A 27418-nucleotide genomic window follows, 5' to 3' on the forward strand; every position below is an offset into this window, starting at 1 on the left:
AATTTTGGTGTGGGATTTCCATTGCTGAAACTGGCATATTGTGGGAAAGTAGCTCCCATTTACGTGCTTTAAAGCCATTGTGATTTTTGAGGCCATTGGAAACTTGTGAAAAGGTTAGATAAAACTTTGGAGGAAGCTTGATGGATTTATTTTTCGGGTCACAATGGACCAAATACCTTCCAGACAGTTTTAAGTTTTTAGTTATTGTGACTGTCTTGAGTCCATGTTACCTTTAGGTGCCTTATTTACCTGCATTTGATGCTTTGAGTGTAGTTGGTCATTGTGCTTGTGCTTTCAAGGATTAGAGGACCATGCCTAGTCTGTTAATACAGTGTATGATGGTACTTGTAGTTTGAAGACCTACAAGTAAATTGGTAATACAGAAGCTCAAATTGAAGATTTGACATAACTTCTGGGGGAATGTGCCTTGCTAAAATCAAGGATCAAGTTATAATTGGAGGTGTGCTCCCTTGCAAAACCAGTCTAAACAGATTTTAAGTTACTGTACAAAACTGACCCAGATCTGGAAGCATTTCTACAAACCAAAGTAGTGTTCTGACTTGTGATACTCTGTGGTAGACAACTAGGGCAGAAATTCCTGATAACATTTTTTTTTTTACCATCTTACTGCTGAAATAAGCTCATTGAGCTTCATCTCAAATGCCACTTAAAATTTCTAGGATGGGGTGCCTGAAATTGATTTCAGCTCAGGTCCTGGTTGTGATCCCCCCCCCCCCCCCCCGTTTGTGAGCTATATGGCCCCTTGGGCTCTGCACTTCATGTAGGCTGCTTGGTAGTCTCTCCCCCTCCCCCATATGTGCTCTTAATTTTAAGTTTTGTGATTTTAGTATTTCCAGTTCTTTTGGTTATAAAGTCCATACTCGTCTACTGACTTCCCTTTCCCCTACAATTGGTTTGTATCCTTGCGTGACTTAACGTTTTCATGTTATGTGAGCCTTTTGCAGGGGGACATCCATATTCTAGATGTGCAGCCTATTCTATGGGCTGGCCTAACTTGCCCAGGTAGTTCTCTTACCCTATATGCAGGTACTTATGTTCTACTTAAAGGAAGCATAAACCCTTCTGTAACTATAAAGGTCTTTGTCCTTAGGCATTGAACCCTAACATACTCTAATATTTTGAAGCTCTATTTTTGTTCTTGGCATGTTGGTTTAGAGATTGTGGCTGTTCGTAATGAGTTTAGCTGGTATACTATAATTTGGCTAGATTCTGATCAGTTTGTGCAAATTTTAAAAATACAATGCTCCGTTTACTAGATCTGTCACCTGTATTTCTAAATGTGGATAATTTGCTTAGAACTTCTGTATAAAAGGGGAAAGTTATTTTATAAATTCAACTGTAAGATTTATTTCCACAATAGGTTGCATTCATAAAAGTCCAGTTAAAATAGCTTTTGTAGAACTGTAGGTCAGTGCTACCTAAATAAAAACATTAAGGCTACTTTGCATTTCAGGTCCTTTATAAAAACCAAAATACGTTTAAAATTAATTACATCCACATCCAGTGTTAGCTCAAAGACTGGACTGTCTTAATCCAGTTTTTCATGTCACCCTGTTCTTCATAAATAGTACTTAAGAATCATGCATATAATGCAGTAGGACTTCGTGAAAAAAGTTGTGGCTTCTCCCATAACTTCTCCATAAAAGCTTCAAAATGTAGCCCTGTCAAGTAGCAGTACTTAAGATATTTAGAACACTTGTGCTAAACTTTGAAGCAGTTTCGATGGTTTGTGACCATGTATCAGTTTCTGATACCTCGTGCATAAGGTATTAATGGATCCGCCTTCAATTTGTTCACTTTGTTTTTCCCTTTTGGTTTTCTTTTCTGTGGCCCGGGGCCATCAGTTCCTTGGGTACAATCAAAACACTTCCATCTTGGCTGCACTGAAGAGTGTATTGGTTCGGATTGACTGGCCTACCTTCATCATCTCTTAGCCTACTAAAAATATCACGATACAGGTTATGCAGTTTCTGTTTCAGTATGTTAATAGCTTTGTTATACTGGGCTCGTTCTCTCTTAAGGATTTCCTTCTTTGCTTGCAAGTTACATACGTCATCTTCAAGATTCAGAATTATGTCCAGTTTGCGCTTACGACAGTTCTGAGCAGCAACTTTATTTTTTCCTCTTCTTCTAATATCACGGATGAGTGACATTTGTAAATCTGTCAAATAGTGCCTGCTGAGCATGTTGTTGAAAGACTCAACGGGCATACGGACAATTTCATCTACAGAAAAAGGGATATGCAATGCCTTAGCACGCCGCTCATCACGGCTTAAGTTTCTGTCTGTGTCATTGAGGCATCTACCCTGTATTTTCTGTGACTTCCCATACTGTGAAAAAGAATTAGAAGTGGATTCTAAACCACTTGGCTGTAAGTGGTAAGTGTGGTTATGAAATAGGTGTTGAAATGCAAGATCCCCATGAAAACCAGAATCACTCCTATGATCCACGTGACAAAGCTTATTGGGTTCTGGGTAGTAGCCTCCCACAGCCCCTTCCAAGTCATGGTGGGAGAGAGATTCAAGGTCACTACTAGAACCTGTAGCACCTCCTTCACACATAGAATGGGAAGAATTAGATTTGGTGACAGAGGTACTATTGTGGCTTGAATTTAAGGAAAGCCCAGAATCGGAATCTGGTTCTTGAAAAAGCTGAGGAACTTCCATTGGATCAAAACCTTCTTCTGTGGCCAAAGACATTAAACTTATCTCATCAAATATATTTATATCAAGGTCATGTAGAAGATCCTCACTTGTTAGATGAATCTGATTGCCAACAAGGGGAAGAAATCCTGTCCAATTAGTCCCAGGAAGGGTCTGCTCAGAATTGGTATGAGAATTTAAGTGCAGAAATGGTTCTTGTGGTGGTTGTGAAGTCCTTGCTACTGGATCTCTTCTAAACGTATTGTCAGGACACAGCAACATGGCCTCATGTAGATTCACGTCATGACTTATAGCCTGGCTAAAATTCACATTATGTGTTGAATTCATGCCATCGTTGATACTTACTGGAGGAGTATCTCCAAGTAAGAGGCCCTGAAAAGGGAAAGAAAAAACCTTTTAAATACACATAACCCTATTTCAATAGCAGTTCTAGTACCTAATTTAGCACTTTTCTCTATTACAAACATGCTGTTAGCTACGAATCACTTTAAATACAGGAAAATACAACATGCAATGTGAGCTCAAATGTGAACGATGCTATTTTTGGGGAAAGTTTGATTCGATTAGTATTAAAAGCTGGCCTTGATGTTAAAACAATTACTGTAGTTTGCTGCTTTATAGATGCAACAGTCAACATTAACCGTTACAGTGAAGAAGTCTGGGGAAGGTGGGTGCAGGTTTTTTTTTTTAAGGTAAATTATGCTAGTCTGAAGTATGAAGTATGCCTTGGTATGTCTGATGTTTACTGCCATTCTGTTCAATATGCTTGTGATCATTTAGAAGGAGGAACAGTATAATTTAGCAAATTCTCCAAAATTCAAGTATTTCTATGAAAAGTAATAATCCTAAACCTGTATTTAATACACCACCAGTAGATCCTATTGTACAAGCTAAACCATGTCATTCAGCTTAAAGAAGTTAAATACATTCACAGATCAGTGCAGATTTTCCTACAAGGATAAAAGTCAAGTTTCCAGTTACCTCCAGTGAATTTTCAGGCTGTGATGAAAGCAGCTGAAACAAGTCTTCCAGAGAGAAAGCAGTGTCTGTCCCATTTAGAGATCTCTAGAAAAAAACGTAAGGTGCACCATTCATTTAGGAAGGTTGCTTGGGGGCTCTCTCCACTGGATTTTCATCCCTATTTTGGAATTTTTAGATCTTTTTCAGTACTCAATATTTTAATATCCCTCCTTAAAATAAGAATCTTGAACTCCAAACATCTCCCCCATTCTTGCCCTAACCACATTCCATATAATTTTTGACTAGTATTGTTCTTATTTTTACCTCCTAAATTGGTTACCAAATTCTGTAATTTTTACAAGTCGAATACATATTTAGACTTCTCCAAAATGTTTTGCCAGTTTCACTCACTGCTTCATCCTCAGCCTTCAGGTTAATTGAAATGACTCCCTTTTTAGAGTGGCTCCACCGGTGGCAGATTCATTTTTGGAACCTGGAGTTACTTTGCTTTCATGCTTAAACAATGATTTATCTGTTAAGATGATCAGGTTTAATGTTTTTTTCCCTTAGTGCTTTGCACTAAGGCATGCATCGCTATTGGTGTTTTCTATCCGTCTGTTGTTATGCCAATCTTTTTTCCTCCAGTAATTTAAAGATTTTTTTTCCCTTTAAAATTGCTGTCCTATTTCAGCTGGATGTATTTGGGGGCTTAATTCATTTTTATTTGGTATTTATTTAAAAAAAATTTTTTTTTACATTTATTTAGAGACAGAGACAGAGCATGAACGGGGGAGGGGCAGGCAGAGAGAGAGACAGACACAGAATCGGAAGCAGGCTCCAGGCTCTGAGCCATCAGCCCAGAGCCCGACGCAGGGCTCGACGCGGGGCTCGAACTCTCAGACCACGAGATTGTGACCTGAGCTGAAGTCGGACGTTTAACCGACTGAGCCACCCAGGCGCCCCTATTCTGCTTGGTATTTAATCTGAGTGTCCTAAGATCTTTTTAATTTTCAAAATATTTTGCCATAAACACTCTGAACGTTGCTTCACCTTCATACTTCTAGTCTTTTCTGAAAGTTTTTTAAATGTTTGAGAGAAACGGAGAGACAGTATGAGCAGGGGAGGGGCAGAGAGGGAGAGTGAATCCCAAGTAGTCCATACTACCGAGGCAGAGCCTGAAGTAGGGCTCAAACCCATGAACTGCGAGATCATGCCCTGAGCTGGAATCAAGAATCCAATGCTTAACTGACTGAGCCTCCCAGGTGCCCCTTTTATATTTAAAGGTGAGTTCATCTTTGTTGGGAACGGTTTCCATGGGAATCACACACCAGGGGTTACCAACTTACTATTAAATTTTATTTTTCTCTGCAAGGACCATTTTTTATATCATCTTGTAGACTTTGCCTTCTCGGCTCAGGATTCCTGGTAACAATGGTAGTGCAGATTCAGACTCCAAATCAAACCTTGGGGCCCATTTGGACTTCTGATTTCTAAGGACGAATGGACTTCTTTGCTGTCTTCTTGGTGGTGGCTAGGGTTGCCCTAGTCCCTACCTCCTGAACAAAGAGACTTTATAAATTCTAGGCTTTAGGTGGGGAACTTAGGTCCCCCCCCAACCCCCCATGTATGGACTTGAGACCTCACTTCTCATCTATTCAACCCCAGTCATGAAATTTGTATCCAATACCTCCTTGGGGCTTCTTCAGCTTTGGGGTCAGTCTAACGATTTGAGTCCCCTCTTTGCTGCATACTATCTTGAGTTCCTTTTCCTGCTTTTGAGTTCTGCTATGCACTTAAAATCTGGATTTCCATTTTTGTTCTATCCTAGGGGTTTTAAGTGTTAGCAAGTTCACATTCCTGACTCCCCTCCCTTCACTTTTTACTTTCAGGTTTCCCTTTTTGAGGGTTCAGACCAGTGTGAAGTATTCTAAGTCTATACAAATACTTGACTTCATTTCCTCTTCTACCAAATTCCTTGTTTTTGAGGCCCATAACATATAACAAATAGAAGGTTTTCTGTGTCTTTCTATGGATGCTATATGACCACTTAAGCTAAATTGGTAGATACAGTTTCTTTTTACTGGCAAATCACACATTCTCAGTGGGGAGAAGACTTATTTGTTAACGTTGACTGTTAACTTAAAATGATTAGTGTCCTATTCTGTTAATGACCCCAAACTTGGGCCATTAGTCCTGCCCAGCCACTAACCAAAATTTGCAGATGGTCAGGAGTGTGTGAGAATGAGTATCAGCACAAATCTGGAATCCTGTGAAAATCCTTAATGGTGAGTAAACAATGCTATTTGCAGAAAAGAATGCCTTAATTTACAACAGTGAGGGAAGAGTATAAAGCCCATTCTGCTTAAAATGAATTCTGGACTGATCCTTCAGGCTAGTCAGATAGGTTTCTGTACACCTTTGCTTGTTCCCTCGTCTTCAGTGCCCCCGGAGATGGAACAAAGGAGCTAACCCTTACTGGATCCACAGGGGAGAAAGGTCTGAGATGGAAGGAGACAAATGTGCCTTAGAGACAACTGAGCTCTCTTTCTCCCCAGGTTCCCTTCTGCCCTGATGGGAATAATGGTTTCATGTGGCTTCATGTTGCTATTCATCCTTGGGAGTTTCCCTATTCTTTGGTGTTTCCCTTAAACCTGCTCTCACCTCTTAAAAACAAGAAACCCTCACTTCTCTTCAGAATCTTATCAGATGGGCTAATACATGCTTCCTATGATATGAGCACCTTAAATCTGTTTGCAGTCCACGCAACAGAGTTCTCCTGTCTACAACACTTTAAGAAATTATAAAGAGCAATTTTGAAGCCTTTGGTCTCAAAGGATTTGGTTGATCCATTAATTGCTTTATTTTTTTGTTTAGCTGGGTATAGATCTCGCACAAAAACAGACAACTGAGCCATTCTTACAAGACCCATTCCATACCTGAGGTGCAAAATGGTCAGCCTAATCATTCTTCCTAAACCTTCATGTTAAATACAAACACATGGTTCCTTGTCTGGGGCAAGTCATGGCTGAGAGCACCATCAGGGCAAGACCTACAAGGATGCACCTTCTAAGTGGAAGTGCCGAGTGGTCTGGGGTCTGTGGAACCTCCAGGCCTGTGTTTGGAGGATTTGTTTGCCAGGCTTGTGGAGCAGAACCCCGGCAGGGCTGAGTAGAAACCAGAGTATGGTCCAATTGAAAGGAGGAGGGGAAGCACAGGCTGCAGAAAGAATCCAGCTCTCAGCCTGGCCTCTCTCCCAGCAAAAGGGTATGGTTAAAAATAGTAAAAGGAGGGGGGCACCTGCGTGGCTCAGCCGGTTAAGCGTACGACCTTGGCTCGGGTCATGATCTCATGGTTTAGGAGTTTGAGCCCCACGTCAGGCTTTTTGCTGACGGATTCTGTCTCTGTTTCTGTCTGTCTCTCTTAAAGAGGCTGTCCCACTGGGCCAGGCTAGAGGTACAAAGTAGGCAGGCTCCTGAATTCAGCACGGCCTACAGGGACACTGAGGATTTGAGCTCAAGACCTAGTTGGTATTGAGGGGTCATTTGCCTTCAGGTTCTGAGCTTGGGTGCCTCTGCAGATGGCTGGTTGAGGATTCCTGGGTTTAGCATGCTAGTCCTCTATTCCTTGCCATGGCAAACACAAAACCTGCTATAGCAACCTCCTGGATGGGGTGTGTGTGTGTATAAATACATATATACCCATCCCCCCCCAATCTGGAGTTTAACCAGAGATTACTAATTCTATGGGCTGATTCCTTTGTGAATCATAACCACTTCCACAATTAAAATATCTTTTCATATATCTGATTTGCTTATAGTAGGGCACCCTTACATGCAGAATTCATTACTGACACACATACTGTCAAAGCCATAAAATACACCTTCCAGCCAAAACAGGCTTGGATATTGATACGCTTACCTCATTTCTAGATTCAGTGGTCTTTTCTGCCTCCCAGTCAGGTTTATCTGCTGCTTCGTGTGCATCCTCATTCTTATGCTGTAGTTTTTTCTCTTGGGCTGATACTCTTTGCTCATTTTCCTTGTTCTGGGAGCTGTGACCCACTTCTTGATGTCTCTCTCCTAGTACCTCATTCTCCTATAAAAATAGCCAAAAATGTGCTAAGCAGAAATCTGTATTTCATCAAATAAGTCAAACCTTTAAAACTGCGTAACACTGCTCAGTGATCATTAAAAAAAAACAGGTCAAAAGGTAAGACGCGTTACATTATTTCAGTATCAAAGAAATGACTTTTTTTAAGTTTATTTATTTTGAGAGGGGGAGGAGGGGCAGCGACGGGGGGAGGGGGGGGACGCCCAAGCTGACTCCACACTCAGCAGACAGCCTCGAGACATACACGGCTCGAATCCACCAACCGTGAGATCATGACCTGAGCTGAAATCAGGAGTGGGACTCTTAACTGACTGGGCCACCTAGGTGCCCCACAACAAATGTTATTTCTTTTAAAACCAGAAAAGACGTTAACAACAAACTCAGACTAACATCTCCATAGGTATTTTTATGTTAATTCAATGAGACATCGGTATCGTTCATTACATCTCTCCTGCCCTAATACAGCAGGCACTACTTACACCTTTCTATAGAACTTGCAGAGATTAAATTAAAAAAAATTTTTTTAGATCATGACCTGAGCTGAAACCGACCAAGCCACCCAAGTGCCCCTCCATAGAGATTTTCAACTATGCTTGCTTATATGAGTCCTACTACTTTTCAATTTGAGACATAAGAGTCGACCATTAACATACACTGTATATACTGATACTTTTAATTCTATTAAAGGCTTACAATTCTCCCCCCTCTAACATAAGATCAAAGCTTCTCAAATGCTTTCAAAGGATCTATTTTTTTTTTAATTTATTTTTACTTCTGTTTGAGAAAGAGTGTGACTAAGGGCGCAGCAGAGAGAGAGAGGGAGAATCTCAAGCAGGTTCTGTGCTATCATCGCAGAGTCGCAGAGCCTGATGTGGGGCTCAAACGCACGAAACTGAGATCATGACCCGAGCCGAAATCAAGAGCGGAACGCTTAACCGACTGAAGCCACCCAGGCGCCCCCGTTTTTAAAGTGTATTTATTTTGAGAGAGAGGGAGAGCGAGAGCATGCTCGCATGCGAGAAGGGGAGGGACAGAGAGGAGAGGATCCCAAGCAGGCTTCTGGCTCTCAGCCTGACAATTCGCAGGGCTCCTGAGCCAAGATCAAGAACAGGACGCTTAACCAACTGAGCCACCCAGCTGCCCCATCAAAGGATCTATTTGTAACTTTTCTCTTTCAGGAGGGATAGTACACTGGGCTAATTCCAGGACATCAGCACCACACCCATACTCTTAATGCAGAGAAATGCTCATTTTAAAAAACAAATAAAAACACATGAAGGTCAAAGGAATGTAAAATCTACAGATGCCAGAAGCAAGGAAAGAAATCAAGACGAGCAGAAAGAAGAAGCACGCGTGCTAGTGGCCCACTTGGTTTACTGGCTTCTCTGTTCGCTGGACTGAACTCTGACCTTCTCAGCTTCCCTCCTGACCCGGGGTCGGTCTTGTTCCTGTCTCAGTCGGTCTCTCTCTGCACGACCCCACTCTTGTGCTCAAGGACACTGCTTCTGCTACTCTGTCTTCTTCTGCGTCAATTATTTCCTGTCTTTTGGATTATTCCCACCAGCCTACGAATCTACACCACTTCTCATCTTTAAAAATCCCTCCCTTGGTGTCCCATGTTACTCTCTGGATCCCATCCCATTCTTCTGGTCCCTTTTAGAGCACAATCCTCCGAAGAGTCCTCTGGTCTCCATGCATTTTCTCTTGGACCTACTCCTGTGGGAATTTTGAAACACCTCACCAGGGTCTCCCCAAGTCGGACAGTTCTCTGCACTCACGTTACCGGACCCCATCAACATTTCCCTTAGATACTCCCTCCTTCTGGAAATAGCTTCTTCACCTGGCATCCGAGTACCTTCTCTATCATCTTACCTCACCAGCTACTTCTCTTTGGCTGAAGCTTCATGTTCACCGCCTCTAAACAAGGCAGTACCCCCCACCCCCCCCCCGCCAAGGCTCAGTCTCAGGCACCAGACACCATCCCATCTCCCAGCTCGTGTTTGCTGTTCCTTCTGCTTGTAGGGCTCTCCCTCTGCTCACTCCTCCACTCCCCACCCCGTGGCTTTGAAGTTCAGGTCTCTAGTCAAAATCACCATGTTACTATTATTTAAAACAAATAAATATAAAGGCACCTCTCCTCTCCCATCAGTATCTATTTCCCTTGCTTCGTAATTTTTTTTTCATAGCATTTAGCACCAGCCACATAGTAGACCCTTAGTAGATACTTGTGGAATAGACGAATTCCTAGACACAACATCCGCAGACTCTGGTAGGAACCGGCTTCCAACTGGTGAGCTGCTATTGTCTTGCTCTTTCCTGCAATGATGTGCTGATTCCTACCTAAATTTGGGGAAGGAAGAAAAAGGTGATGGGTCATCATTCTTTTAATGGCTCTCCTGCCAAAGCAAGGTTTCTTTTCCTTTCCTTTCCTTTCTTTTCTTAAGGTTTATTTATTTTGAGGGAGAGTTAAGCCTGAAGATAAACAAATTCACAAATTCTGGGTTCCTGAGGCAGCTTACTTTGTTTACAAATTCGCTGTTCGGGCTTAGGAGCTTCTAAACTCTAAATTGCATGACCTGTTTTAGAGCCATGAAGCGAGGTCCTTTTCATTAATCTGTAGTATGTGAGTTAATACAACATGTATAGACACATGTGGACTTGCAAACAGAGGAATATGTTAAGTCTAAAGTTATACAAACAAAACAGAGGGGACAGGTAGCTAATACAGGCCTGGGTGAAGCCGATAAAGAAACCAAGCAGACTTTAGTCTGGAAAGGCTTTTGGGGGGGGGGGGGGGGGGAGTACTTAAGAGTGGTAATGGCCTGCGTAAAAACTCCGGAAGAGAAAAACTGAAGGTAGAGAAGTTCTGTATGACCACTGTTCATGTTACAAGAAGCAGAAAAAAATCCTTTAATAATGAATAACTCATTAAATGAGTTAAACAGAAGAATCAGAGTCCATTTGAATATAAACAAGTAAATGAGGGAAAAAGGAAATCTCTTACAGTAGAATGCAATTAATATCATCAAGGGATGCTAAAACTAGAGAGTAAAAGTTTGACAAGAAACAAGGTAGCTTAATAGTCTCAAGTATCACTTCACAGATAACTTAATTACAAAGAGAAAAATAACACAACAGGAGACACATGGCCAATACCACCTAAGCCTAATGGTAGATTCCAGCATCACAAAATGGAAATAAACTGACATCATGTGCCTTCTGATACGATATGGAGAAGTATAAATGACCACTTCTGTGATATTCCTGCCAAAAACTCATAATCTCAACATAGTCACAAGGAAATATCAAATAAAAATTGGGGCCATTTTACAAAATAACTGTCTGATGTGCTTCCAAAATCTAGAGTTTAAGAAATCCAAGACAGGAACTTTTCCAGATGGAAGGTGCCTAAGAGACTTGGCAACTGAATACAATGTGTGACCCTGGGTTAGATGCTGATCCAGGAGGAAAAAGTATTATATAGGACATTTCTGTGATCATAGATAAAATGTGAATATGGACAGATTAGACAACGGTCTTAGATTTAGGTTCATTTCGTAATTTTGATAATTTTGATAAATATACACTTAAGTATTTGGGTACTGAGGGACAAAACAGCTTCAACTCACTCTTAAATGTCTCACGACCAAAAGAATTCTGTAGAGATAGCTAGCAATAATTATAAAACAGGGAAGTCATCGGGGCGCCTGGGTGGCTCAGTCGGTTAAGCGTCCGACTTCGGCTCAGGTCATGATCTTGCGGTCCGTGAGTTCGAGCCCCACGTCAGGCTCTGTGCTGACAGCTCAGGGCCTGGAGCCTGTTTCAGATTCTGTGTCTCTCTCTTTCTCTGACCCTCCCCTGTTCATGCTCTCTCTCTGTCTCAAAAATAAATAAATGTTAAAAAAAAATTTAAAAATAAATAAATACATAAAACAGGGAAGTCATGGGGCAAAATGCAAACAACAGGTAAACCCGAGTAAAGGATATATGCTATTCTTGTGACTTTTTTTAAAGTTTGAGGCTCTACCTCACTAAAGAGTGACCCTAAAAATCCATACATGGCAGAGTCACTTTGGTCAATGCAACAGCAAAGGGTTGACCCAGAATTATTCTTCCATTAAATTTTCTGCTAGTCTGTTATTTTCTTCCTGAAGTGTACAATAGCCATATCAATTGCTTTATTATTTTCCCCTCATCCTTTCCACTATTTAGATTCATATTTTCATCTTCTTGCCTAATTGCTTTGGGTATGCTTCCGGTATACTTAATAATAACGGTGACCCTTGATTCCAGGAAAGCACTCAGTGCGTCTCCTCTGGATACTCTTCACTAACTACGGCACTATTTCATTTGCCGCCAGATGTAGGTTTCCACACACGAAGTGATTCTGCAACACAGCGGGCGTCCTCCCATTTTAACTCAATTCTGATGCTACCTAACCGAGCAGAGCGCCAGATGCCACAGGTTGAGCGCTTGCTCTCACAAGCCTGCCCATGCCCCTTCCTTCGGATGTCCAGTGCCGGTCCAGGTTGTCACCTGTGTGTGCTTCGGAACCACCCATGACCCCCTCCTCGGGACTGATTAATTCGCTGGAGTGGCTCACAGATCTCAGGAAAAAAAAAATTGTACTTACGAGGTTCCCATTTCATTATAAAAGAATACAACTCAGGAACCACCAGGGGCACCAGGGGTGAGGTATGCGAGAAGGGGCAAGGAGGTTCCACCCCCAGGGCGTGCCACTCTTCCACATCCTCACCAACTTGGTGGTCTCTGAACGCCACACCTCGGGGCTTCTCTTAATGGCGGCTTCACTTGGCAGGAACGACTGATTAAATCATTGACCACTGGTCACAACTGAGCTGCCAGATGGCAGCTTCCCCAGAGGTCTGAGAGGTAAGGGGGGTGGTGGCCTTGGCACCCCACCTCTGGGGACTTTACAAAGGCCACCTCATTGACATAAATCGAGAGTGGTTGCAAGGGGCTTGTTGTATATAACAAGACATTCCTTTTACCTTTACGGCTCTAGAACTATTTTACTCTAGAACTATTTTAAGAACTGAGGGCCAAAGACCAAATATTATAGCAAAAGATGCTCCCACTGCTCTTAACTTTTAGGAAACCAAGAGTTTGGGGAGCCCTGGGCTAGAAAGGGGGATGAGGATCAAATACACATTTGAACCAGACCGTCATACCTGACGTTCTCATCCTGCTCATGACTTTAATAGGAATGCCTTTTTTTTTTTTTTTTTTTTTTTAAGTAGGCTTCATGGCCAGCATGGATCCCAACGCGGGGCTTGAACTCACAACCCTGAGATCAAGACGTGAGCTGAGATCACGAGTCAGACACTTAACCGACTGAGCCAGCCAGGCACCTCTAATGGGAATACTTTTAATGATTCACCACCAGCAAGGATAACACATAGACTTTTATTCGAGATTCGGCGATCAGTTTTTAGTCATTCGTTCAATCAATACATACTAGATGCTGGGGGATGCAAGAGTGAAAAATTCAGACTGCCCTTTCAGAGTTCACATTCAAAGGCAGGGAGCCGAAAATACAAGTGAACTAACAAAATAACTGCAAACGACGGCAAGTGAAAGAGGAAAGAGGAGACCCCCTTTAGTGTGTGGCCAGGGAAGGGCTTTCAGGGGAGGTGGTATTTGAGCCGAGATCTAAAGAAACAGAAAGAGGAATACATCAAAGGCAACGGGTAACTTCCCAAGAGCGCGCTCATGTGCCTGTTACCATAACGTGTTTCATTAGCTTCTAAATGATGGATATTCACTTGTTTCCAACATTTCCTCCTAACAAACAATATTAAAATGTCCTCATCCATACTTCTTTGCAGACGTGTGCAAGCAGAACAAATTCCTAGAACCTATGCTAGGTCAATGGAGATGCACATTTTTTATTTGACAGATTCTACCCAAGAGCCCTTCAGAAATGTTTGTGGTAACTTAAATCCCTACCAACAATGGATAAAAGTGCCAACTTGATAGATGAAAACTGGTATCTCATTGTAATTTTACTTGGTCTTACCGAGTGTGGTTGAGAGCCTTTGTATTTCCTTTTCTGCGAACTGTTTATGGCCTTTGCCCATTTTGCCATCAGGGTGTTGGTCTTTTTCCTATTGATCATTAATGGCATAGGGTTGTTTTTACTCCCCCGCCTCCCATCCAGTCTCTGCAGAAGTGCAAGAGCAGAAGTGGGGACACAGACCAGTGGGGAGGCTACTACAATAATTTAAGGGACAGTAGATGACAATATGGAAGAAGATGGTGGTAAGAAAGAGAAAATCCATGCTATATCATAGAGAGAGAATATGCAGGGCTTGTTGATGGACTGGAAACGGGAGATCAAGAAAAGAGAAGAATTAAGAATGACCCCTAGGGGCGCTTGGGCGGCTCAGTCAGCCGGTTAAGCATCTGACTTCCGCTCAGGTCATGATCTCAAGGTTTGTAAGCTGGAGCATCGCATCAGGCTCACTGCGGGGCTCGCTGCAAAACCGCTTCAGATCCCTTTCTCTTTGTCCCTCCCCTGCTCATGTGCACTCTCTCACTCTCAGAAATAAATAAAAACGTTAAAAAAAAAATGACTCCTAGATTTCTGGCTTGAATAACTTGGTGGACAGTTATGGAGAGAACGGCGGAAAGACAGTGAGTGAGTTGTTTAATTTGGACATGTTAAATGTGAGACGTGAAAAGTCAGGTAGAAATGCCTTATTACACTGGTGAGATGAGAATCCGGAATTTACAGCAAAGGTGTGAACTGGAGGTATAAACTGGGAACACCTCAACAATGGCAGCAGCGACAAAACCCTACGGGAACTAGCAAGATTCCAGCAAGAGAGGACAAAGCAAGGGGAAGGGGCTCGGCACTGGGTCCTGAGGAACTGCAACATCCCGTGGTCAGGCAGAGGAGCCGGCAAAGATGCTGAGGAGGACAGAAAGCGAGATGCAGGGCAGCCAAAGGAGAGCAATGCCTCAGAATCCGAGAGCGTTTCAAGAAGAATGGAGTGGTTGATGGTGTTGAGTGCTCCTCGGGGGTTGCACATGGTAAAGACAGAAACGTAGTAGTAATTTTAGCAATAAGAAAGTTGGCGGTGGCCTGAAAACAATCAACTTGGGGGGGGCCTGGGTGGCTCAGTCGGTTAAGCATCGGACTCTTAATTTTGGCTCAGGTCATGATCTCACAGTTCGTGAGTTCAAGCCCTGAGTCGGGCTCTGTGTTGACAGCACAGAGCCTGCTTGAGATTCTCTCTCTCTCCCTCTCTCTCTGTCAATAAATAAACTAAAAAAAAAAAAAAAAAAAATCAAGTTAGGGTCAAAGCCAGTGATACTGTATAGAAGAATAAATGGGAACTGACAAATTAGAAACAGCATCCAGACAATTCTTCAGGAATGTTGGCTATGAAGTGAGTGGAGAAATGGACAGAGCAGTGTTTTGTTTGGTTTTAGAGACTTCAGAAACCACAGTATCTTTGTAAGGGAGTGGTTTAGGAGACAGAGTAACGGTAAAGCAAGGTCCCACAGAAGGCAACAGAGGACAAATTGCAAAGTACAAGTGGTGCGGCTGATTCAGAAAGAGGTGAAATTAGAGCTTTTATTTCAAGATCAGGAGGAAGTAGATGGAAGAACGTATTTGAGGATTTAGTGGTGGGAAGGTCTATCCTTATTTCTGAAGGTATTTTTTAAAAAGTAGAAATGGATATTGAGGATTAAAGGGATTTAAAGGTCAACCGATTTTTGACAAAGCAGGAAAGAATATCCAATGGAAAAAGACAGTCTCTTCAGCAAGTGGCTGAAAACTGGACAGCGACATGCAGAAGAATGAACCTGGACCACTTTCTTACACCATACACAAAACTCAAAACGGATGAAAGTTCTCAATGTAAGACAGGAAGCCATCAAAATTCTCGAGGAGAAAGCAGGCAAAAACCTCTTTGATCTTGGCCACAGCAACTTCTTACTCAACATGTCTCCAGAGGCAAGGGAAACAAAAGCAAAAATGAACTACTGGGACCTCATCAAAATAAAAAGTTTCTGCACAGTGAAGGAAACAATCAGCAAAACTAAAAGGCAACCAACAGAATGGGAGAAGATATTTGCAAATGACATACCAGGTAAAGGGTTAGTATCCAAAGTCTATAAAGAACTTATCAAACTCAACACCCAAAAAACAAATAATCCAGTGAAGAAATGGGCAAAAGACATGAACAGATGCTTCTCCAAAGAAGACATCCAGATGGCCAACCATCACATGAAAAAATGCTCCACATCACTCCTCATCAGGGAAATACAAATCAAAACCACAATGAGATACCACCTCACACCTGTCAGAATGACTAACATTAACAATTCAGGCAACGACAGATGTTAGTGAGGACGTGGAGAAAGAGGATCTCTTTTGCACTGCTGGTGGGAATGCAAGCTGGCACGGCCACTCTGGGAAACAGTATGGAGGCTGCTCAAAACATTAAAAATAGAACTACCTTATGACCCAGCAATTGCACTGCTAGGCATTTATCCAAGGGATACAGGGATGCTGTTTTGAAGGGGCACATGCACCCCCATGTTTATAGCAGCACTATCGACAATAGCCAAAGTATAGAAAGAGCCCAAATGCCCATCGATGGATGAATGGATAAAGATGTGGTGTACACACACACACACACACACACACACACACACACACACACACAAAATGGAGTATTACTCAGCAATCAAAAAGAATGAAATCTTGCCATTTGCAACTACGTGGATGGAACTGGAGGGTATTATGCTAAGTGAAATTAGTCGGAGAAAGACCAATATCATATGACTTCGCTCATAAGGACTTTAAGCAACAAAACAGATGAACAGAAGGGAAGGGAAACAAAAATAATATAAAAACAGGGAGGGGGACAAAACAGAAGAGACTCTTAAATATGGAGAACAAACTGAGGGTTACTGGAGGGGGTGTGGGAGGGGGGATGGGCTAAATGGGTAAGGGGCACTAAGGAATCTAGTCCTGAAATCATTGTTGCACTAGATGCTAACTTGGATGTAAGTTAAAAAATAAATAATTAATAAAAAAATAAAATGAAATAAAAGGATTTAAAAATTATGCCCAGAAATTATTGGACACTCTTTCCTCCAAGAGGTAAAGCTTAATTCCCCTCAGCTTGTGTGGGGGCTGGACCTAGTGAATTGCTTCGAACAAGCAAGGTGGAAGGGATGATTATGGCACTGGCTTCTTCCTTGCTCGCTATCACTTGCTCTGGTGAAAGCCATCACGTGAGCTGGAAGATCAAGCTCTCTATGGCGAGGAACTGAGGCTTCTCGCCACAGCCATGACTGATCCATCTCGGAAGTATATTCTCCAGCTTCAATCAAGCCTTCACATAAATACAACCCAACCAACACCTCGATTAAGGCTTCATGAGACCCTGAATGTGAACCAGCCAGCCAAGGGGCCCCAGAATTTCTAACCCATAGACACCATGGGATAATAAATATTTGTTGTGTTAAGCCCTTAAATTTGGGACAATTTGTTAATGCAACAATGGATAAGTAACATAAACATTTAAAAAATGCTTTTTGCATCCACATTTCTTGTATCTCTTGCTAATATTTTACTTAATACTCTGCATGAACATGGTAAGAGTAATTCTTAGATTTCTTTGATCTATTTTTTTAGGTCTTGGTATCACTGTTGTGCTGGTTTTGAAAAAAAGAGATTTGGGAAGCTTTATGTAATAGAATTCCCTATTGGAAAGTTTGAAAGAATTCTTGAAATCTACCCACACCAGTTAATATTTTTTAACTTTTTTTAAACTTTGTTTATTTTGAGAGGGAGAGAGAGAGAGGAAGAAAGAGAATCCCAAGTAGGGGTGCACCCCTGTATTTTTTAACTTTTTAAATAAATCGTGCTGATGATGTTTTCAACTTCTTTCATGGGGTATGCCAAACAACCCTCCCAAAAGGGCTGATTTACATCATCATCGGTGGTATTTGAACATATCCACTTTCTTAATGCTTTGCTAATTAAAAGGTGGCTGAGTAGGTTAAGCGTCAGATTCTTGATTTCAGCTCAGGTCATGATCTCGTGGTTCATGAGAGGGAGCCCCACGTGGGGCTCTGCGCTCACGGCACAGAGCCTGCCTGGGATTCTCTCTTCCTCTCTCTCTTTCTCTCTCTCTCTCCTCCTCCCCTGCTCGCCTTCTTGCTTTCTCTCTCTCCCAAAATAAATAACGTTAAAAACATATTTTGCTAATTAAAAGGTCAAAAACGCAGCTCCTTAGCAGCAATGATCTTGGGGCTCTCAATGTACCCACAGAGCAGGTGGTGACGTGAAAACAGTGGAGGCGGGGCTCTAGATTCAAATTGGGGGCGGAGTCTACGTGTGAGAGGATTTGCAAATACTCCTAAGGATGGAGGCACTTGGAGCTAGCCAGGGGAGCCAAGGGAGGAAAGTCAAGGTCGGAGCAGGAATTTGAGCTGTGCTGCCTGCAGGTACTGTCTCTCCTCCTCTCTGGCCACATCGAGGGAGGCGGGAGAGGCTGGCGGTGAGACGTGGAGGGCTTGCTTCACTTCAGTGCTGAGTACCACCTAGTCTCCAGAGAGGGCCCTTTCCAGTTCTGCCTCTCCGAGGGTCTATCCGTAAGTGGCCAGACAATTTAGCACCCAAACCAGTCCATTTTTGAAAGGGTAGGAGGGTGCTATTAACAAGCTGGACAACAGGCACAAAGACTGTCCCAAATGCTCACCCTCTCTGTGAGGGTGACAGAGGACGACAGAGGAGACTGCTAACTATCAAGAATCTTGATGGCAAATAAGATTCCAAAGACCCAGGGAAGAGACACACTTGAACCCGCACAGCCTCGGGCACTCAGTATTTTCTTAGCTGCTCCTTCACTTACACATTCAAGTGCCAGCTGCTGCGAGCTATTACAAAGTGAACAGAAACGTGCTATGATAAGTGATGAATGAGAAGAATCTTCCCCGGGTCAGTGCGTAACCCAGTTGTGTAACCCAGGCTGACCAGGGACGGTATAAAGGCCTGGCCAACTGTGACGAGCCTTGTCAGCCTGGAAGCTGCTAGTTTCCTGAGGCTGCACCAAGCTTGACTTCTGCCCCGTCACTTTCTTGTCCCCCTTTCCCTAGTTGTAGCGCCCACAGTCACTCCCTTGTAATCACCCTGCACACTAAACTTCGGTCTCAGAGTCCCCTCCCCAGAGAACCCAATTTGTGACAGCACAGTTAGCAATTTTCTCTTGGCGGGAAGAAAGGGGAGGCCAGATCTCTAGGCAGGGAGGGGTAGAGGATGTGATATGACATTTCTATTTAGAAAGTAAAAAAGGCCTATGGCACTTGAAATAGAATTTGCACAGCCTGCAAGGCACCTCAAAAGCCCAAAGGAGGGCTCAGATCCAAAAATGGCCGAGTAAAAAGGCTCATCCTACTCCTATCAGCTGTGTGACCTTGGGCCACTATGACCCTCAGTTTCCTTGTCTGTGGAGTGGAAGGATATTTTCTAACACACATTTTAAGGGATTCGTTGAGAAAAAGCACTTTGTACATTAAGATGTTATACTAATTACGACTCCTTTCTACCGCTTTTCCATTCTCAAGAGTTGCAATTACTAACTGCTGGCAACTCCATCAGAATGTCAAGAGAAAGCCATACCTGACCCTGATACCAGTAATTATCATCTTTGCTCTCTTCTCTTCCTGTTTTTCTCAACTCAGTGACATGGGGCTGAGACACAGAGCATATGTGTTTTACGAGTACTGTTGTATATACTGGAGATTTATGGTCCATGCTCTTAATTTAAAGAGTGGGTAAGTCAAACCCATCATTAAGTTACTTTTTATTTGTGTGTAGGTGATTTTTACTCTTGTGGGGCTGGGACTCAATTAAGAGAAAAAAAAAAGTTTCCACACTTGCCATAGGAAGCCACCGTAAACTTGTGAGCTGGAGCACTTCAACTCTTCTACAAGTCCAATGACTTGGACTGAACCGGCACCTGCTAGAAACGTTCTCTCCACCACAGTCCTCTGCTAGGAGGGGACTTGTCTCTTCCTCCCCATGGATCCACAACCTTATGACTTTGGGCCCCTAAGCTAAAACTCAAGTCTTTCTGTCTCTAAAACGCCATGGCTTCTGGGCTTTCTCTTATGACACTTATTCTATCTATCCTATTCTATCTAAAAATTATAATTCTTTGGATCTTTTCTTTCCTGATGGGCTGTAAACTTACAACACCTGTCCTCCAGCTGTAATTCACCTGTGCCACCAATGTTTCCTTTTTTTTTTTAATGTTTATTTTTGAGAGAGAGAGAGAGAGAGAGAGACACTGTGTGCGAACGGGGGAGGGGCAGAGAGAGAGGGAGACACAGAATCTAAAGCAGGCTCCAGGCTCTGAGCTCTCTGCACAGAGCCAGACATGGGACTCAAACCCACTAACTGCGAGATCATGACCATGGCCAAAGTCGGACGCTTAACCGACTGAGCAACACAGACGCGCCACCCCGCCCCCGCCAACAATGTTGAGGTGCAGAGTCTTGCAAATTTTCTAAGGCAGTGGAGGTATTGGAAAGGGGAAGAGAGGAGCAAAGCTGGGCTTTTCTCTTCTTGCTAAATCCCTGAAGTTCCTGATAACTGGCACCATGATTTCCAAGCCTGTACTTATTATAATGTATTGGGACCTCAATACTGTGATGCAGAGCTTGACCCTGAAAAAAGTCTTTGTGAACAGTCCCAGCTGGCTTAGCTGGGCCTTTCATTTATGCTTCTGGGGGAGGAACGACTGAGACCTGCTTTGACCTTTAGGGCTGGATGGACCTTCAAAGACAAAGAACAGTGTGCTGCCTACGAGAAGGATGACATCAGAGGGAGAGGGGTGAAGGCCAAAGAATTCTGAGGCCTGTCTCTATGCTGGAGGCAAGCTGGAGTCATCAGGTCTAGAGAGAAACGAGGAGCCAGATAAAGAGAGGCTGTGTTCTATTTGGCCTGGGTGGTTTTTAATAGCAGTTTATAATAATTATAGTTCACATTTATTGAGCACTCGCTGTGGGCCAGGCACCACATACGTGATCTCATTTAAGTTGCTCAGAGGTAGGTACTCTTGTTATCTCCTGTTACAGAGGAGGAAGCTGAGGCCCAGAGAGGTTAAGCAACTTGCCTGAAGTCACACAGCTTTTAAGTGACAGAACCAGGATTTGGCTGCAGGCATTTGTCCTTCATGGCCGGATCCTAGCCCCTGCACTAGTTCTTGTTTGTCCCTCCAGATCTGTGTGTGCCCACAGAAGCTGTCCCCTGCTAACTCTGGGCAGGCTGGCTTCCAGCTGGGTTCAACAGTGGGACGGCAGAAGCAGGAAGTCTGGACAGCGAACAAAGGAAAGGCCAGAGCACTTCTCTGCTTTGATCGTCGATGACGGCCCCCTCCTCATTCAGCTTCGGCCCCCTCCTCATTCAGCTTCGGAAACTTTCAACCCTTCCCCTTTGGAAGTCTCTGGGTCCTCTAACATCCCCATCTGTTCCCATAAGAAATCATTCATGAAGTCCCTTCCTCTGAACCACCTAGGGTAGATTGTGCTTCCTGCCAGAGCCCCGACCGCAACACCACTGCCCACGCTGGCGTACACTTGCTTCGCTCCGCGCCACGCAGATGCCAGCAGCAGCCGTGGGGAGGGCTGACTCCAGACCAGGAAGCGACGTTCCGTCTGTCTATCACCTTCCCGTGCAAAACACGGCCAGCTGGCTACAATGCGAGGTGTGGGAGGTCTGGATCTCGTCTGGATCGTGAGTCCAACAAACCAACTGTGGAAAAACTACTCGTGAGACGTTTGGGGGAGCCTGAATACTGACTGGAAATTTGGTGATTATTGAATTACAGCTGATTTTTTTTAGGTGTGCTAATGGTGATGCGCCAGTGATGTTTAGAAGGGTCCTTATATTTTAGGGATATATGCGGAAATATTTACAGAAGGTTTTCTGAGTCAGCGAAGGTAGTGGGAAGAGTCAGACAGGAACAAAGATGGGCTGTTTCTCTTCTCTTGAGAAGTCTCTGCAGGGAACTGGCCGGGGGAATCACAAGAAATGAAGTCTGGGGGTAGGGTGGGGGCTGTAATAGACAAAACAAGACCCCATGAACTGTAACTGTTAAAGCCAGATAACAGAGACAGGAAGTCCCATTACCCTGGGCCCTGGTAGCCATTCTCTCCACGTGTAATATATGCTTGAAATTTTCCCATAATAACATGAGATAGAAGCTAAACTCATTTCTGAAGCCCCTGGACATGGCAGGGAGGCAGCTAAGCAACTGGCAGGAATGCTCCCCAAGGCTGAAACGAAGTTATTTGATGGGACTGCCCACTAGAAGTCAGGTGTAAAAATAACAGTGTTTCTAAACAGGAGCCTCTGCACCTATGACACAGGTTATGAGCTCCAGCGCACAGGCTCTGATTTTATTTTTATTTTATTTTTTTTCAGGCTCTGGTTTTAAAAGGAGCTGTTTCCCATACAAGCAGCCCCTCTGTGCAGGCTGAGGGGCTGGGGGGAGTGGTGAGGTAGGCAGTAGGAATTCATTTAGAGGCGCCTGGGTACTCAGTCGGCTGAGCGTCTGACTCCTGATTTTGGCTCAGGTCATGATCTCACGTGGTTTGTGGGTTTGAGCCCCACATCGGGCTCTGTGCTGGCAGAGCGGAGCCTGCTTGGGATTCTTTCTTTCTCTCTCTCTCTCTCTCTCCCCCTCTGCCCTCCCCCACCCCCCCTCAATAAATAAACATTAGAAAAAAAATTCATTTACGATTCATTTCTTTAATGAATAAATAAATGATTACCCCAGCAGGCAAGACAGGCCAAGTGGGCCTCAAAATGCATAATGTGTTTGTATTTCTTTACTATTGAAAATTTCAAACACATAAAATAAGCAGAAAACAGAACATAGTAATGTACCCTTCATCCATTTCAGCCACTATCAGCACTCTGTCATTCTTCTATCATCAGTATCTCTATCCCTCCATGCAAAACTATTCTAGCACGGTATTTAGGTAGGATTTACATAGGCAGGAATGCATAAACCTTAGCTGTACAATTTCGATAAATGGAGGCACCCACTTAACTCACATCTTAACTGCAACACAGAACGTTTTCACCTGCCCAGAAAGTTCTCTCCTGTTCTGGTATTTCTACCTTGGCTTTGCCTGCTTTAGAACTTAAGCACAAGCTTTCAAGTGCATTCATGCGTGAGCTATATTTGACCCTTGAACAACACAGGCTTCAACTGCGCACGTCCACTGATATGTGGAGTTTTTAACAGGATTGTACCGTAAATAGTTTTTTTTTTCTCTTCCCCATGATTTTCTTTTTTTTTTTTTAAATTTTTTTTTCAACGTTTATTTATTTTTGGGACAGAGAGAGACAGAGCATGAACGGTGGAGGGGCAGAGAGAGAGGGAGACACAGAATCGGAAACAGGCTCCAGGCTCTGAGCCATCAGCCCAGAGCCCGACGCGGGGCTCGAACCCACGGACCGCGAGATCGTGACCTGGCTGAAGTCGGACGCTTAACCGACTGCGCCACCCAGGCGCCCCTTCCCCATGATTTTCTTAACATTTTGCTCTAGCTTCCTTTACTGTAAGAATACAGAATGTCATGCACATAACTTACAGAATATGTCATCAACTCTTCATGTTATCACTAGCCCATCAGCAGTTCAGTTTGGGGGGAGTCATAAGTTACACATGGCATTTTGCCTGTGTGTGGCATCAGAACCCTGAACCTGATTGCTCAAGGGTCAACTGTAGTTCTGCATTCATTATTAGTTTTTTGCCAAGCTAGTCCCCCACCCTCCAGCAAGGAACTAGAGAGATCTGGCTTCAGCTTTAAAACACCAGGCACGTCTTCCATTGGGGGGGGGGGGGGGTGGAGGGGGGATATTGGGAGGCCATGGGAAAGAAACCTAAGAATCACTGGGAGGTCCCATAAACTGGAGATTCCCAGGCCCCACTTGAGAAGCTCTAATTCGGCCCATCAGGGGTGGGCCCCCAAATCTACATTTTAACAAGCAACTTAGTAAATGACGCAGTCACTGGATGACCCTGGGAGAAACTCCACTCTAAAGAAAGGCTAAGAGGGGAGCCTGGGTGGCTCAGTTGGTTAAGCGGCCGACTTCGGCTCAGGTCATGATCTCGTGGTCTGTGAGTTCGAGCCCCGTGTCAGGCTCTGTGCTGACAGCTCAGAGCCTGAAGCCTGTTTCAGATTCTGTGTCTCCCTCTCTCTCTGACCCTCCCCTGTTCATACTGTCTCTCCCTGTCTCAAAAATAAATAAACGTTAAAAAAAATTAAAAAAATTTAAAAAATAAAGGCTAAGAAAAGTGTGCCGGGTTGGCTTAGTTGGTAGAGAATGTGACTCTTAATCTCAGGGTTGTGAGTCCAAGCCTCACATGGAGCGTGGAGCCTACCTGAAAACAAACAAAAGTTATTCCTTTATTTATTTATTTATTTAAAAATGTTTATATATTTATTTTTGAGAGAGAGAGAGAGAGCAAGTGAGGGGCAGAGAGAAAAGGGGAGAGAGAATCCCAAGCAGGCTTCACGCTGTCAGCACAGAGCCCAGTGCAGGGCTTGATCTCATGAACCATGAGATCCTGACCTGAGCCGAAACCAAGAGTCAGACGCTTAACCAACTGAGCCACCGAGACACGCTCAAAAGTTCTTCCTTTGGATGAGCCTTCGCGTTCAGGGTCTGGCTCCTCCACAATTTCCAGGCCTCCCTTACATTAACAGCTCTTCAAATATCTGAGTTGCCCATCATGTTCCTCGCTCAGTCTGATCTTCTCAGCATGGCACAACCCCAATCCATTCAGCCACTTCCAGCAAAGCAGGTCCCAGCATGTCCTAGCAGTCTGATGCTTTCCTCCAGAGGACAGGGGTTTCCTGGAGATCGGACCCCCAGCTCAGGGGCGATAAGAGCAAATCATCTGTTAGACATCTATTAGCACACCAGGAACTATACTAGCCTTTTAACATACAGTGTTCTTTAACCCTCATGAGAACTCTCCCCAAAAGACGTTAATATTCCCCTTCTACAATCTGGGAACTAAGGCTCACAGAGGTTGCCCAGGAAGAGCCAGAGCTGGGATGGTGTGATGGTTAGTTTCAGGTGTCAAAGTGGCTATGCTCTTGTACTCAGTTATGCAATTATACACTAACCGAGGTGGTGCTGTCAGGATATTTTGTACTTGTGGTTACAGCTACGGTCAACCAAGTGACTTTAAGTAAAAGATTACCTTGCTAATCGGAGTGAGACTCATCCAACCAGCTGAAGGACCTTAAGAGCAAAACTGAGGTTTCACTGAGGCAGAAGACATTCTGCCTCAAGCCTGCAGCATCAGTGCCTGCCCCGAGTGTCCAGCTACCCCAGAGTTGGGACTTGCCAGCCTCCACAACTGCATCAGCCAATTGAAACAAATCTCTAAAACAGATATATAGGGGCACCTGGGCAGCTCAGTCGGTTAAGCGTCTGACTCTTGATTTCAGTTCAAGTCGTGATCTCACGGCTCATGGGTTCGAGTCCCGCATGGGGCTCTGTGCTGACAGTGCGGAGCCTGCTTGGGATTCTCTCTTTCTCTCTGCCCCTCCCCTCTTCAAAATAAATCAATGAACATAAAAAAATAAATAAATAAACTAGATGTATACACATGCACACACATGTGTACATATATATTTATCATATTGGCTCTGTTCTCCGAAGAACCCTGATGCCAATGGGAAGCCAGTTCTATCCAACCTCAAAAGGCCATGCCTTGCCTCTACGTCACTGTCCATACTCTGCCAACCACTATCTGCAACTCAACCCAAACCAACCCAGGTGTGTGTCTGAGCCTCAGCCAGCTTCTGCTGCCCAGAGGTGTACTGGAATATTAACACAGATCCTTAACAACTAGATTTTGAGAATAAGCTACTCATATCAAAAAACTGCCATAGATGGGGGAAGCATGTTTCCCCCAAGTTTGAAGTTTTGTAGTGTGTGGGAGGTGTGGTTTACTCGGTGCTTAACAGTGGTGATTTGTTCTATTCCGGGCAAGGTCACTAACTTGCTATATCACTTTAGGCAATCCTAAATTTCACCACCTGATTAATGATCATGCCAACCTGAAAGTCGGCTTTCCATGGCCTCCATCCACTCAAACTGGCATTAAATGGTCAGATGGCCTATCAGGATTTCAGATCTGACCTCCTTTCCAGTTGGGGCGCTATCTAGCCTTGAATGACCCAAGACCCGTTCAAGCTCATGGCATTCTGGAAGTTCTGGCAAGGCAACGTGACGGATGGGTGAGGAGTGCTCAGCAGAGGTGGGCTGCACCGGCCTCTGCCCTTGACCCTGGCCTTGGTGCTACTTGCAGGTTCAAGTGAAGACTCAGTTTCCAAGCTCAAGACACTGCAGTCCCAAGGAGAGGATGCCAAGGCCCACCTATGAAACATTACACAGTGCAGCCGGGCTCAAAGGAAAGAACAGGAAATGCTTATCGCAGAGGTGATGATAGTTGAGAGAAGTCTGAGAATGTAGCAGTAAAAGACTTGGAAGGGATGAAAGGACACATTCTGGGCCAAGGTGACAGAGTGAGGTGCAGGAGAGCATGGGGCGGTCTGGGGAAAAGGAAGGGAGAAAGTTTTAGGTGGAAAGTAGGCCACAGGTAGAACCTAAGTGGGAGATGAGCTCAGCTTGGGCAGCTGGGGAGATGGGTCACACTAGCCTAATGGGGCGCCTCAAATGACAAAAGATTGAATTGGTAGGTAGGTAATGAGCTGGTGGACGCTCCCCAGATGAAAGTGAAGAGATGACAGTGAGCTTTGGAAACCTGTGCCGGGCAAGAGAAGGAATAGGAATAAATCGGGGCAGGGGCGTCACAGCCCCAGCTGAATTAACAGCAGTAGCAGACATGACTGAGGGCTTACTGTGTACCAACCCTAATTTGTATGATCTCATTTAACCCTCACAACTCCCTAAAGTACTCTTACCATCCCACTTTACGGATAAGGGAACCAAGGCACAGAGAGGTTAAAAAGTGTGCCCCAGATCACACAACCTGTCAGCAGTGAGCCGAGATCTACAGCTACCCCTGCCTCGGGTTTGACTCCAGCGTCAAGTAAACTTGACCACTGGCCCAGCCTGCCTCGGGAGTCCCAGCCCGGGCCCTGCGCTCTGATTTCTGAGCTGAGCAGCAGGGAAACGATACAAGGGACACTGCAGAGGGTGATATTTCTATAAACCGCATATTGAGGTGAAAAACTGACTGGAAGAAGTCTGAAGTAAGGTTCCTTGGGGTTGGTTGTACATGAAGCCAGCAAAAAACACCCCAGGTTTGCTCACGGGCTTACACCAAGTCCTGCAGCAAATGATCGTACACATAGACCAGCTGCTTCCGGAAACTGCTGCGGCCTACTTGCTCAACAAGCTGAACACCCCAAGAGTTGCCAGGAAAAGGGAGATGGTGACTGCGTAATGGATTGAATCGTGTCCCTCAAAATTCCCATGTTGAAGTCATAACCCTCAGTACCTAAGAGCGTGCTTTTGTTTGGAAATGGGGTCAATGCAGATGCAATCAGTTGAGTCGGGTGGGCCCCGATCCTGTACGACCAGTGTCCTTACAAAAGGGGAAGTTTGGCTACAGGTG

General features: G+C 44.1%; 1 protein-coding gene across 2 annotated transcripts in view; it reads right to left on the reverse strand.

Annotated features, from left to right (window-relative positions):
* Nucleotides 1–1462: 1462 nt before the first annotated feature.
* Nucleotides 1463–27418, reverse strand: part of NFE2L3 (NFE2 like bZIP transcription factor 3) — a 31594-nt gene continuing 5638 nt past the window's right edge. Inside the window, exons 2-4 of one of the 2 annotated variants that reach the window (XM_027075141.2) lie at nt 7563–7739; nt 3666–3749; nt 1463–3056 (exon numbers count right to left, since the gene is read on the reverse strand). In XM_027075141.2, coding sequence (XP_026930942.2) covers nt 1815–3056; nt 3666–3749; nt 7563–7739 — 1503 coding nt within the window. In that variant the 3' untranslated portion in view covers nt 1463–1814. The remainder of the gene's footprint in view (nt 3057–3665; nt 3750–7562; nt 7740–27418) is intronic. The other variant, XM_027075142.2, reaches the window with a different exon arrangement.

The sequence above is a fragment of the Acinonyx jubatus genome, chromosome A2, assembly GCF_027475565.1.
Source record: "Acinonyx jubatus isolate Ajub_Pintada_27869175 chromosome A2, VMU_Ajub_asm_v1.0, whole genome shotgun sequence".
NCBI lineage: Eukaryota > Metazoa > Chordata > Mammalia > Carnivora > Felidae > Acinonyx > Acinonyx jubatus.